The sequence below is a fragment of the Salmo salar genome, chromosome 01, assembly GCF_965601325.2.
Source record: "Salmo salar chromosome 01, fSalSal1, whole genome shotgun sequence".
NCBI classification, from domain to species: domain Eukaryota; kingdom Metazoa; phylum Chordata; class Actinopteri; order Salmoniformes; family Salmonidae; genus Salmo; species Salmo salar.
The window spans coordinates 6359999-6374105 of NC_138291.1; the positions used below are offsets into that span (position 1 = coordinate 6359999).

At 45.4% G+C, this 14107-nt stretch overlaps 1 protein-coding gene across 2 annotated transcripts in view; it reads right to left on the reverse strand.

Moving 5' to 3' along the window:
• Window positions 1-14107, reverse strand: part of sos2 (son of sevenless homolog 2 (Drosophila)) — a 98037-nt gene that overhangs the window by 49333 nt on the left and 34597 nt on the right. For both annotated transcript variants that reach the window (XM_045708836.2, XM_045708977.2), the window contains 3 exons: window positions 4076-4201; window positions 1673-1804; window positions 1252-1416 (listed from right to left, as the gene is read on the reverse strand). In XM_045708836.2, coding sequence (XP_045564792.1) covers window positions 1252-1416; window positions 1673-1804; window positions 4076-4201 — 423 coding nt within the window. The remainder of the gene's footprint in view (window positions 1-1251; window positions 1417-1672; window positions 1805-4075; window positions 4202-14107) is intronic.

The window sequence follows — 14107 nt, forward strand, 5'->3', positions numbered from 1 at the left end:
TGTCATGTCTGTCACATGTGCTCAGTGTGAACCTGCTTTCATCTGTGAAGAGCACAGGGTGCCAGTGGCAAATTTGCCAATCTTGGTGTTCTCTGGCAAATGCCAAACGTCCTGCACGGTGTTGGGCTGTAAGCACAACCCCCACCTGTGGATGTCGGGCCCTCATACCACCCTCATGGAGTCTGTTTCTGACCGTTTGAGCAGACACATGCACATTTGTGGCCTGCTGGAGGTCATTTTGCAGGGCTCTGGCAGTGCTCCTCCTGCTCCTCCTTGCACAAAGGCGGAGGTAGCGGTCCAGCTGCTGGGTTGTTGCCCTCCTTCGGCCTCCTCCACATCTCCTGATGTACTGGCCTGTCTCCTGGTAGCGCCTCCATGCTCTGGACACTACGCTGACAGACACAGCAAACCTTCTTGCCACAGCTCGCATTGATGTGCCATCCTGGATGAGCTGCACTACCTGAGCCACTTGTGTGGGTTGTAGACTCCGTCTCATGCTACCACTAGAGTGAAAGCACCGCCAGCATTCAAAAGTGACCAAAACATCAGCCAGGAAGCATAGGAACTGAGAAGTGGTCTGTGGTCACCACCTGCAGAACCACTCCTTTATTGGGGGTGTCTTGCTAATTGCCTATAATTTCCACCTGTTGTCTATTCCATTTGCACAACAGCATGTGAAATTTATTGTCAATCAGTGTTGCTTCCTAAGTGGGCAGTTTGATTTCACAGAAGTGTGATTGACTTGGAGTTACATTGTGTTGTTTAAGTGTTCCCTTTATTTTTTTGAGCAGTGTACTTACCTACTTTGGACTGGAATGGCATTGAGGGGTGACACAGACAGACAGACAGACAGACAGACAGACAGACAGACAGACAGACAGACAGACAGACAGACAGACAGACAGACAGACAGACAGACAGACAGACAGAGACAGACAGACAGAGACAGACAGAGACAGACAGAGACAGACAGAGACAGACAGAGACAGACAGAGACAGACAGAGACAGACAGAGACAGACAGAGACAGACAGAGACAGACAGAGACAGACAGAGACAGACAGACAGACAGAGACAGACAGACAGACAGAGACACACAGACAGACAGACAGACAGACAGACAGAGACAGACAGACAGAGACAGACAGACAGAGACAGACAGACAGAGACAGACAGACAGACATAGACAGACAGACATAGACAGACAGACAGACAGACAGAGACAGAGACAGAGGTATAGTAGGTTTCCTACCTTGTCTGCACACATGGACACTTTGATGTCTTGCTGGCTGATCTCATAGTGTCTGATGTTACCAACGTAGTTTCCTGCTAGCTTCAAGATGTCAGCTGATATGTATTCTAGCACCGCCACGATGTAGAGGCAGACGTGGTAGTCTATCTTATAACCCAGGACCTCCTGTTGACAGGACAAACAGCAGGGGAAGAGGCATAAGGTATAAGGAATACGGTTGCAAAATCCCAGAAAATGTCCACAAATTCTTAGGCTTTCCAGAAATCCTGGTTGGAGGATTCCCGGAATCAGGAGGGAATAAACAAGGAGAGAACCCTCCAACCAAGACATAATAAACGAGGGTCTGAATAAGGACAGGTGGCCGTTTCATCAGTGCATTGCAGGAGGAAGTTAATCATCTTGACTGAGCTAAGACCTGTACCTTGAGTAGGGGGTGTATCTTATCGACGGGGAGCAGTAGAGGGTTCCTCCTCTTCCTCTTCTCGATGGCCGACTGGGCGTCAGCTATGGCCCATTTATCTATGGGGTGGGGGAAGGTCTTCTGGACCCGCTCCTGATTGGACAGAGGGAGAGGAAGCAGAAATACTTGTATGGTATTAGATGAAACATTATCCATATTGACAGACACTGGCTGAAAACCCATGAGCACCAACATGTAAAGGACCCATGAGCACCAACATGTAAAGTTAATAGGAGGATATTAAATTAGGTGTCAAATTAGAGGTATTTTGTGGAATGAAGACAGATACATTTTTCAACCATTTTCCATCTTAAAAATTAGGCATAAGTAAAATGCTTTGATTCCTGGATAAAGGGACGGAAAAGGGGTCTCAAAAAGGTATCATAAATACATCAAAACAATAAAAACCCCTGTCAACTAATATCAAAACTTATTTTCAGTTTCTGAGAAATTGTTAACCTTCTGTATGTTTAAGAAATATTGCCTTGTGTCTTGCAATTCCGTTACTAAAAACCCACATATCTTTTTTTTTAAAAAAGGTGCAATATGCAGAAATCGCTCCGCCACTTCCTGGTTTCTAAAATTCTAACAGTTTGTCTAATTTCAGTTTATGTGAAAAAACAAATTCAGAGAATCATTGTACCATCCTAAACCGCTGGGAAATATATTTTCAATAACCCAAAAATATGATATTTTTCAGTTGTTTGAAGCTGGTGTTCAAAACACTATAAATAAATGACGCAAAAACGTAACATAAGAACGGGAAGCGTAGAAATAGGACATATAGAACAGATCTACCGTTTGTTAGAGTGGCTTTCAATGAGAACGACATAATGCTGCTTTATGATATTTTCATATTTCTCTCCGTCATGAGGGAGGGAGGATAATGAAAGTTGACAGAAGTAATTCTCGTAATAAAACGTTTAATTCCGTTACCAAATTGGTAACGGAATTACCCCAAAAATCTGTAACGGATTACTGCAACTGGCTACTGAGAAATCATAAGTCACAAACTACCGCCTCTCCCTCTGCCTCTGCCTCTCTCTCTGCCTCTCTCTCTGCCTCTCTCTCTGCCTCTCTCTCTCCCTGGACGTTGAAATTTGGTCAGTCCACCCTGGCCTTGATGTCAATTTGATTTGGACCAAATGTGAACCCATAATAGACGTATTGTTCACACAGTCGGACAGTAGAGTCTAATACAGTAGTACGGTATATTGTATACTATTGTACTCTACTTTACTGTACTCTATTGTACTATGAAACAAAGATAAATTATATAAAGAATTATAGTAAAAACATATTGAGCACCTTAAAAGGGATCCGGACAGATTTCGGCAATTAGGCCCCTTTCATCTACTTCTCTCTGCGGTGCGCGGGTGACTCTCAGCGGTGCGCGGGTGACTCTCAGCGGTGCGCGGGTAACTCTCAGCGGTGCGCGGGTGACTCTCAGCGGTGCGCGGGTAACTCTCAGCGGTGCGCGGGTAACTCTTAGCGGCGCGCGGGTAACTCTTAGCAGCGCGCGGGTAACTCTAATATTAATGATATCCATGTCAATCTCTCATGGCTCAAAGTGGAGGAGAGATTGAATGCATCACCACAAGTCTTTGTGAGAGGTAATGACACATTGAAAGCACCCAACTGTCTGTTCAAACGACTAGCACACAGCTCAGACACCCATGGACATCCCACCAAGACATACCACCAGGGGTCTCTTCACAGTCCCCAAGTCCAGAACAGACTATGGGAGGCACACAGTACTACATAGAGCCATGACTACATGGAACTCTATTCCACAGCAGGTAACTGATGCCAGCAGTAAAATCGAATAAAATAAACTACATAAAACTATATCTTATGGAACAACGTGGACTGTGAAGAAACACACACACACACACACACACACACACACACACACACACACACACACACACACACACATTGTTGTATGGTGGTATTATACATGTTGTATTGTAGGTATGTAGTGGTGTAATAAATTTGTAAGTCGCTCTGGATAAGAGCGTCTGCTAAATGACTTAAATGTAAATGTAATAATGTTATATGATGTACTGTTTTATCTTTTAGTTTTTTGTGTGTGTGACGTGTTCTAACGTGTTTGAAAGAGTAAGAAACCCTGATAAATATAAATTCAGAACTGAACTCTACTCTTCTGTGTTGTACTGAACTGTTTTACACGGTGATGTTCAAACTCTGTGTGATTTGATCAACTTTAAAATGAATGTTTTTCGTTTGACATACATGATAAAAGTGAAGAAAAAAACCCCCCAAAAAAACAGAGTGAAACGTGTAATTCTGTTGCCGTGGAATTGCCCATAACATTACAGCATAACGATCATGTATCCTCACCTCCACGTCCTGTACAGAGCGCGGCTGGGCCATACACAGCATGTTGAGCAGCTGCAGGATCAGCTCTTCGATGTGCTGCAGAGCTCCCTCCTTGGCTGACAGGTTGGGGTGCACCTGTAGCTGCACCTGGAAGAGAGACAGAGGGACAATGGGACAAACGTCAGAGAGACAGAGGGACGATGGGGACAAACGTCAGAGAGACAGAGGGACAAACATCAGAGAGACAGAGGGACGATGGGGACAAACGTCAGAGAGACAGAGAGACAAAAATCAGAGAGACAGAGGGACGATAGGGACAAACGTCAGAGAGATAGAGGGACGATGGGACAAACGTCAGAGAGACAGAGAGACAAACATCAGAGAGACAGAGGGACGATAGGGACAAACGTCAGAGAGATAGAGGGACGATGGGACAAACGTCAGAGAGACAGAGGGACGATGGGACAAACGTCAGAGAGACAGAGGGACGATGGGACAAACGTCAGAGAGACAGAGGGACGATGGGGACAAACGTCAGAGAGACAGAGAGACAAACATCAGAGAGACAGAGGGACGATAGGGACAAATGTCAGAGAGATGCCAGAAAACCTACTGTGGGAATGCAAATAATTACACATGACAGGGGTGTCCAGGGACAGAGATGTCCAGGGACAGAGACAGGGGTGTCCAGGGACAGAGGTGTCCAGGGACAGGGGTGTCCAGGGACAGAGACATGGGTGTCCAGGGACAGGGGTGTCCAGGGAGAGAGGTGTCCAGGGACAGAGGTGTCCAGGGACAGAGGAGTGGAGCCTTTTTTTTCAAGCAGTTCTTCATGAACATGTTATTTAGCAGACGTGTTATAAAAACATTCAAAAAACAAACTTCCAGTCATGGCATAGCCTTTCCCCCTCATCAGTTCCTGATAAATAGATACCTTTATAACTGAGCCAAGACAAGTGTTGTGAAATACAGGCTTAGCTAACAACAAACACCACAACAACAACAACATACATGACATCATGGTGAATTGACGTTAAACTGCCTGCAATACTCCAGAGATCAGTGTTTTATTGATACAGTGTTTAGAAGTGAAGCCCCATGCCTCGTGGGCTTGGCCTAGTTCTGACACCCCGCCTTTACTCAACAGACCATGGAGGTAGAAACAGTCAGAATAGGAGGAATGTTTTTGGAGAGAGAGAGCAGAAGTGTGTTTTGGAAAGAGGACAGGAGAGGAGAGGGGGGAGGGAGAAGAGAGGCAGAAGAGAGGAGAGGAAAGGAGAGAGAAGAAGAGAGGAGAGGAAGAGAAAACAGGTGTTGTTTGTTAGAGCGAGAAGAAGTGAGAAGAGGGGTTTGATTTGTTAGGGTGAGAGGAGGAGAGGAGGAGAGAGGTGTGGTCGGTTAGGGTGAGAGGAGGAGAGAGAGAGAGATAGAGAAGGAGAGAGAGAGAGAGATAGAGAAGGAGAGAAAGAGAAAGAGTGTGATATATAAAAAAAAAAGTGTGAGAGATTTACTGAGCCACAGATTAAACTAAACTCTCTACGGACAAATCCATCTCTTCATCTCTTAGTGACAGTTACCAGGCAGAACTCCTTCTCATTGCTACCGCTACTTACTACACGCTAACGGCTAAAACCACCATGGTCACATTTCGCTCATCTGTTTCGATCTGTCAAACCTCCGACTGACGGTGATCAACAACAACAACTATTCTGACTAAGTGGAGACTATAAATATGAAATGATCTGAACGGAAAACCAGAGCAGAAGCTGCTAATTCCTTTCACTGAGCTCAGACTCCACATGTTGTTCTGAGTCATCACATAGAGACAGAAACAACCGGGGTCGTTCGCCTCCTCAGCCTGGCGCCATTCACAAAACCCTACAAAACCATTCACAAAACCCTACAAAACCATTCGCTTCCTCAACTCTACAAAACCATTTGTTTCATCAACCCTAGAGGTCGTTAGTTGGTGTCATGGACCCTAGAGGTCGTTAGTTGGTGTCATGGACCCTAGAGGTCGTTAGTTGGTGTCATGGACCCTAGAGGTCGTTAGTTGGTGTCATGGACCCTAGAGGTCGTTAGTTGGTGTCATGGACCCTACTGACCGTTAGATAGTTTAATCAACTAACAAGTGTTTTCTCTATCTGTTAGAGCAGTGGTCACCAACCGGTCCATCTCCAAGGCGTTTCTAGTCGATCACCAAACATTTCTGTAAAAAACCCAACAATAAAGCCTTCCGTTCCTATTTCGTTTTGTTCGTTTCCTGCTGTTGGTGGTCTGGGCACTTGACTCAGCAGCCCTAGTGCTGTTGGTGGTCGGGGCACTTGACTCAGCAGCCCTAGTGCTGTTGGTGGTCGGGGCACTTGACTCAGCAGCCCTAGTGCTGTTGGTGGTCGGGGCACTTGGCTCAGCAGCCCTAGTGCTGTTGGTGGCCGGGGCACTTGACTCAGCAGCCCTAGTGCTGTTGGTGGTCGGGGCACTTGGCTCAGCAGCCCTAGTGCTGTTGGTGGCCGGGGCACTTGACTCAGCAGCCCTAGTGCTGTTGGTGGTCGGGGCACTTGGCTCAGCAGCCCTAGTGCTGTTGGTGGTCGGGGCACTTGGCTCAGCAGCCCTAGTGCTGTTGGTGGTCGGGGCACTTGGCTCAGCAGCCCTAGTGCTGTTGGTGGCCGGGGCACTTGACTCAGCAGCCCTAGTGCTGTTGGTGGTCGGGGCACTTGGCTCAGCAGCCCTAGTGCTGTTGGTGGCCGGGGCACTTGGCTCAGCAGCCCTAGTGCTGTTGGTGGCCGGGGCACTTGGCTCAGCAGCCCTAGTGCTGTTGGTGGTCGGGGCACTTGGCTCAGCAGCCCTAGTGCTGTTGGTGGTCGGGGCACTTGGCTCAGCAGCCCTAGTGCTGTTGGTGGCCGGGGCACTTGGCTCAGCAGCCCTAGTGCTGTTGGTGGTCGGGGCACTTGACTCAGCAGCCCTAGTGCTGTTGGTGGCCGGGGCACTTGGCTCAGCAGCCCTAGTGCTGTTGGTGGCCGGGGCACTTGACTCAGCAGCCCTAGTGCTGTTGGTGGCCGGGGCACTTGACTCAGCAGCCCTAGTGCTGTTGGTGGCCGGGGCACTTGACTCAGCAGCCCTAGTGCTGTTGGTGGTCGGGGCACTTGGCTCAGCAGCCCTAGTGCTGTTGGTGGTCGGGGCACTTGGCTCAGCAGCCCTAGTGCTGTTGGTGGTCTGACATGATGATAGAGTCCTGGCTTTAACAAGTTCTTTGATGTCAGAATCTTTTGTCTTCAGCCTTCTTCCCATTAGTAGTTGGAGAGATACCTACTCCATCCAGGAGTTAGTAGTTGTGCAGGAGAGATACCTACTCCATCCAGGAGAGAGTAGTTGTGCAGGAGAGATACCTACTCCATCCAGGAGAGAGTAGTTGTGCAGGAGAGATACCTACTCCATCCAGGAGATAGTAGTTGTGCAGGAGAGATACCTACTCCATCCAGGAGTTAGTAGTTGTGCAGGAGAGATACCTACTCCATCCAGGAGAGAGTAGTTGTGCAGGAGAGATACCTACTCCATCCAGGAGAGAGTAGTTGTGCAGGAGAGATACCTACTCCATCCAGGAGTTAGTAGTTGTGCAGGAGAGATACCTACTCCATCCAGGAGTTAGTAGTTGTGCAGGAGAGATACCTACTCCATCCAGGAGATAGTAGTTGTGCAGGAGAGATACCTACTCCATCCAGAAGATAGTAGTTGTGCAGGAGAGATACCTACTCCATCCAGGAGTTAGTAGTTGTGCAGGAGAGATACCTACTCCATCCAGGAGAGAGTAGTTGTGCAGGAGAGATACCTACTCCATCCAGGAGTTAGTAGTTGTGCAGGACAGATACCTACTACATACAGGAGTGTGTTTCTGTACTCAAGGAGAGCTGTGTAAGGATCTCCGTTGCCGCCTCGTGCTTTTCTTCTAACAGGTTCTTCACAGTCTGAACTGCTCTCTCATCTTGGCCGTTTGACTGTGGACATCTAGGACTCGACATAACACGTTTGAACTCCCAGCTGGTAGAGAAATCGGACATTTCTTGACTCGAATGTCTTCCATTGTCGTAGCACAAAACGTCGGTCACCCCATGGCTTGCTGAGATCGACTTTAGTGCTGTAATTATGTGTTTACTTATTGTCCTACTGAGCCTGGAGATGTATGGGTATTTAGAGTAGTAATCCACACACAGTAGATGTTCTGTGTCGTTGTAATGGAAGACGTCCACTCCAACTTTGGCCCCAAGCGCTCTCTGGGCCTGGATGAGACGGCTCTCTGGGCCTGGATGAGACGGCTCTCTGGGCCTGGATGAGACGGCTCTCTGGGCCTGGATGAGACGGCTCTCTGGGCCTGGATGAGACGGCTCTCTGGGCCTGGATGAGACGGCTCTCTGGGCCTAGATGAGACGGCTCTCTGGGCCTGGATGAGACGGCTCTCTGGGCCTGGATGAGACGGCTCTCTGGGCCTGGATGAGACGGCTCTCTTTGGTTGTTGTTGTTGTTGTGTGTTGCAGACTTTTGTTAGATCTTCAAATCTGTTTATTCATTCCTGACCAGAACAGAACCTTCCATGCTTGTTCCTTTACATTTTACGATTTCCATGTGTTCTTCATGGATTTTTTCCGTAATTTCTTCTCTCATTATCATCTGAGGAACGAGGAAGTTTTGAACAGCAGTCCATCAGCGTAGGTCAAGTCCTCTCTGAAGGTCCAGCAGTGCTGTATTTTCTTGGCAACGTTCCCTCTCATGTCTGGCCATCCTTTCTTTTTGTACTGTTTCTGTGACCAGTCTTCACTCCACTGCTGTTGCTGCATTTTGAATTGCTGCATTTTCTCTTCTGAAACAGGAAGTTGATAAACGATGTAGTTTACATTCAGCTCACCATCCACCAATTTCTCTCTCTCTGTTCCTTCAGGTATGCTTGGGCCCAATGAATCAGCGATGTGCATCTCCTTTCCTGGTTTGTATGTCACATGTAGACTGTATCTCTGTAGTCTCCTCAGCGTTCTCCGCAGTCTGCCTGGTGCTTTCTGGAGCGACTTCTTGAAGATTGTTTCTAAGGACTTGCGGTCTGACTCCACCAGGATTTGTTTTCCACACAGGTATCTGTCTGTGTGCGTGAGGAGTACATTTTTGGTATAATGATTTTTATGATTTTTTTTTTCCCGTGACATGCTTTGCCTATCTGACCGTATGTTGAACACTTTTTTTGGTTCGTGTTTGTCCCCCACAATGTGAGCATTCTCCCTGCGACCTCTCTTTTACTAGCTGTTGCACGGTCTTTTCAATTTAAAAAATATATATTTCTGTGTTTTCTTTCGCTTATGCACCTTGCGAACGGGCACCTCGACTTCATCGTGAAGCATTTTCATCTGGCACCTGGCTCACTTCACTAGCACGGCAAATGTGTGATTGCTCAAGCTAGCAGGAGATCTGGTTCTCTGAGTAATCTGTGATTCCATACACAATTGTGTCCTGTATCAGTGGCTCAGTAAGTTGTTGAAACTCACTCTTTTGGGCTAGACGTCCCTCTAGGTTCAGAGTAGTTGGTGGTCTCAATTTGATCCGTGTTTCAGAATGTTTAACTTTCCTCGTATTACTTTTTAACTTCTGACACCGTGTAACAAAACAGCACACTGAGGCAGCGATGTGGGGAGAAGAACCTTGTTTATCAGATGTCATGGGTCATGTGTCGGTACAGATGATCGCATGTAGTAATTAGTAACAGCGCCACCCTCAGGCACTCCAGGGAAGTGCATGTACATGCATAACAGTTCTGATAAGATTGCGTTGTTGTTGTTATTATTATTATTAGCAGCTTGTGTCTTTTTTTTTTTTTTTTTATAAATTGAGGAATATTTCACTTTCTCTGGTCATAGGAGTAACAAACATGAATTGGTGCATGAGAGAAAAATAAGGCAGTACAATTTTAGTTTTTTTGCCATCAGCTGGACTGTGTCCCCATTTCTCAGCAGAGGGACGGTGAGTCGGTTGAGAGGCAGACTCACTGCTGCTCCCTCCCTCCCTCCCTCCCTCCCTCCCTCAGACGGAGGCCATCATTCCAGTAAAACAAATAAAGAAAAAAGTGAGTTATTATGTTCACTCAGCTGGGCCTCACGAGGAATACAACAAACGATCTATTACCAGTGTGATCAAATACCTATTTTTTTTTTTAAAGATATATCATTTCAAAATGGTCTGAGAAGAATATCATTGGCAGGGCAACTCAAGCACAGTCAATATGCGGAGATCATGTATTGGGTCTATAGCCTACTGCACAAACCTCACTCCTACACAACTGTTTTTAATAGCTTAATGTTTACAAAGGCTCACGTTTTTTTAAGTCAAGTTAAAAAAATAAATCTGAGTGGTAAGATCTCTGCTCTCATTTTGACTCAGAAAGTGATCTTGATTAGGAAAAAGGTTGGTGACCATTGTGGTAGAACCAGTCAGTGTTGCTAGGAAAAGGTTGGTGACCACTGTGGTAGAACCAGTCAGTGTTGCTAGGAAAAAGGTTGGTGACCACTGTGGTAGAACCAGTCAGTGTTGCTAGGTAAAAAAGGTTGGTGACCACTGTGGTAGAACCAGTCAGTGTTGCTAGGGAAAAGGTTGGTGACCACTGTGGTATAACCAGTCAGTGTTGCTAGGAAAAAAGGTTGGTGACCACTGTGGTAGAACCAGTCAGTGTTGCTAGGAAAAAAGGTTGGTGACCACTGTGGTAGAACCAGTCAGTGTTGCTAGGAAAAAGGTTGGTGACCACTGTGGTAGAACCAGTCAGTGTTGCTAGGAAAAAGGTTGGTGACCACTGTGGTAGAACCAGTCAGTGTTGCTAGGAAAAAAGGTTGGTGACCACTGTGGTAGAACCAGTCAGTGTTGCTAGGAAAAAGGTTGGTGACCACTGTGGTAGAACCAGTCAGTGTTGCTAGGAAAAAGGTTGGTGACCACTGTGGTAGAACCAGTCAGTGTTGCTAGGAAAAAGGTTGGTGACCACTGTGGTAGAACCAGTCAGTGTTGCTAGGAAAAAGGTTGGTGACCACTGTGGTAGAACCAGTCAGTGTTGCTAGGAAAAAGGTTGGTGACTACTGTGGTAGAACCAGTCATTGTGGCGGGTATGATTCCCGCTGGGGCCACATGTACGAAAAACATACAGTGCATTCAGAACCCCTTGACTTTTTCCACATTTTGTTACGTTACAGCCTTATTCTAAAATGGATGTTGACGTTGAGCCCGGAACTTTTATGTGATAACTTTGACACCTTCTGGAAACAGAAGATACTCTACAGGAATGACGGAGTCCATCCAAATCATCTTGGCTCCTGGACTCATTTCAAGGCTGCATTAAAACAATGACTGGTAAATGATCCAAGACCAGCTCAGTTAATCCCTACCATTGTGACAATGAGTCGTCATAATGCTGCATCAAATGTATATGATCTTAGGGGCATTGGCAAACACAATGTAAGTCATTTAATTTATGTACCACTAATTGCACCGAATTCATCTGTTTATCCTACAGCTATTGTAAGCAGTAATCATGAGGCTATAAACCAGAATTATACTGTTAGCACTGAGGCGGTGTGCCCTAGTAGGAAGACCACTTCATGCAGCTCACCCTGCACTATCAGCTCCAATGTAAATAACATGAGTAAGTCTACCTCTGATAAGCTTCCCAGTAAAGCAATAAAAACAATCAAGCAACACAGAAAAGTGCTAAAAAGTAGCCTAAGAAACAAGGTCCATAAAGTTAATAACTCGCTTGTAACAGATGACATGCATATTCTGACTATCTCTGAAACTGACTTAGATAATACCTTTCATGATACAGTGGTAGCAATACACAGTTATAACATCTACAGAAAAGACAGAAATGCCAACGGAGGTGGTGTTGCGGTCTATATTCAGAACCACATTCCTGTAAAGCTTAGCCCGTTGGGGATAGGGGGCAGTATTTGCACGGCCGGATAAAAAACGTACCCGATTTAATCTGGTTACTACTCCTGCCCAGTAACTAGAATATGCATATAATTATTGGCTTTGGATAGAAAACACCCTAAAGTTTCTAAAACTGTTTGAATGGTGTCTGTGAGTATAACAGAACGCATATGGCAGGCAAAAACCTGAGAAGATTCCTTACAGGAAGTGGCCTGTCTGACAAGTTCTTGTTCATCTTGGCTCTGTTTATTGAAGACTGAGAATCTTTACTGTAACGTGACACTTCCTACGGCTCCCATAGGCTCTCAGAACCCGGGAAAAAGCTGAACGATATCGAGGCAGCCCCAGGCTGAAACACATTAGCGCGTTTGGATAGTGGCCGGTCAGAGGACCATCAGACTGGGGCTCGTGCACGAGGGCACGAGATGTTTTAATTTTCTCTCTCTTTGAACGTAAACACGCTTTCCCGGTCGGAATATTATCGCTTTTTTACGAGAAAAATGGCATAAAAATTGATTTTAAACAGCGGTTGACATGCTTCGAAGTACGGTAATGGATTATTTAGAATTTTTTTGTCACGAAACGCGTCGGGCGCGTGACCCTTATTTACCCTTCAGATAGTGTCTTGAACGCACGAACAAAACGCCGCTATTTGGATATAACTATGGATTATTTGGGACCAAAACCAACATTTGTTATTGAAGTAGAAGTCCTGGGAGTGCATTCTGACGAAGAACACCAAAGGTAATCAAACTTTTCTAATAGTAAATCGGAGTTTGGTGAGTGCCAAACTTGGTTGGTGTCAAAATAGCTAGCCTGTGATGGCTGGGCTATCTACTTAGAATATTGCAAAATGTGCTTTCACCGAAAAGCTATTTTAAAATCGGACACCTCGATTGCACAAAGGAGTTCTGTATCTATAATTCTTAAAATAATTGTTATGTTTTTTGTGAACGTTTATCGTGAGTAATTTAGTAAATTCACCGGAAGTGTTCGGTGGGAATGCTAGTCACATGCTAATGTAAAAAGCTGGTTTTTGATATAAATATTAACTTGATTGAACAAAACATGCATGTATTGTATAACATAATGTCCTAGGGGTGTCATCTGATGAAGATCATCAAAGGTTAGTGCTGCATTTAGCTGTGGTTTGGGTTTATGTGACATTATATGCTAGCTTGAAAAATGGGTGTCTGATTATTTCTGGCTGGGTACTCTGCTGACATAATCTAATGTTTTACTTTCGTTGTAAAGCCTTTTTGAAATCGGACAGTGTGGTTAGATTAACAAGAGTCTTGTCTTTAAAATGGTGTAAAATAGTCATATGTTTGAGAAATTGAAGTAATAGCATTTCTAAGGTATTTGAATAACGCGCCACGGGATTACACTGGCTGTTGAGTAGGTGGGACGCAAGCGTCCCACCTAGCCCATAGAGGTTAGAGAGGATCTAATGTTAAATACTGTTGAAGTAATATGTCTACAGGTTCATCTGCCTCACCTAAAGCCCATTCTGGTAGGAAGCTGCTATAGACCACCAAGTGCTAACAGTCAGTATCTGGATAATGTGTGAAATGCTTGATAATGTATGTGATATCAACAGAGAAGTATATTTTCTGGGCGATTTAGATATTGACTGGCTTTCATCAAGTTGCCCAGTCAGGAAAAACCTTCAAACTGTAACCAGTGCCTGCAAGATGAATCAGGTTATCAGTCAACCTACCAGGATAGTTACAAACTGCACAGGAATTAAATCAACATGTATTGATCACATTTTTTATTAACGCTGCAGATATTTGCTTTAAAGCAGTATCCAAATCCATAGGAAGTAGTGATCACAATATAGTAGCCATATCCAGGAAAACCAAAGTTCCAAAGGCTGGGCCTAATATAATGTAAAAGAGGTCATAGAAGAAGTTTTGCAGTGATTCACTACACATCCAAGTATATCGGACCAAATTATGAAAGACAAGAATTGTACTTTTGAATTCCGTACAGTCAGTGTGGAAAAGGTGAAAAAATGATTGTTGTCTATCAACAATGACAAGCCACCAGGGTCTGACAATCCAGATGGAAAATTACTGAGGATAATAGCAGACGATATTGCCA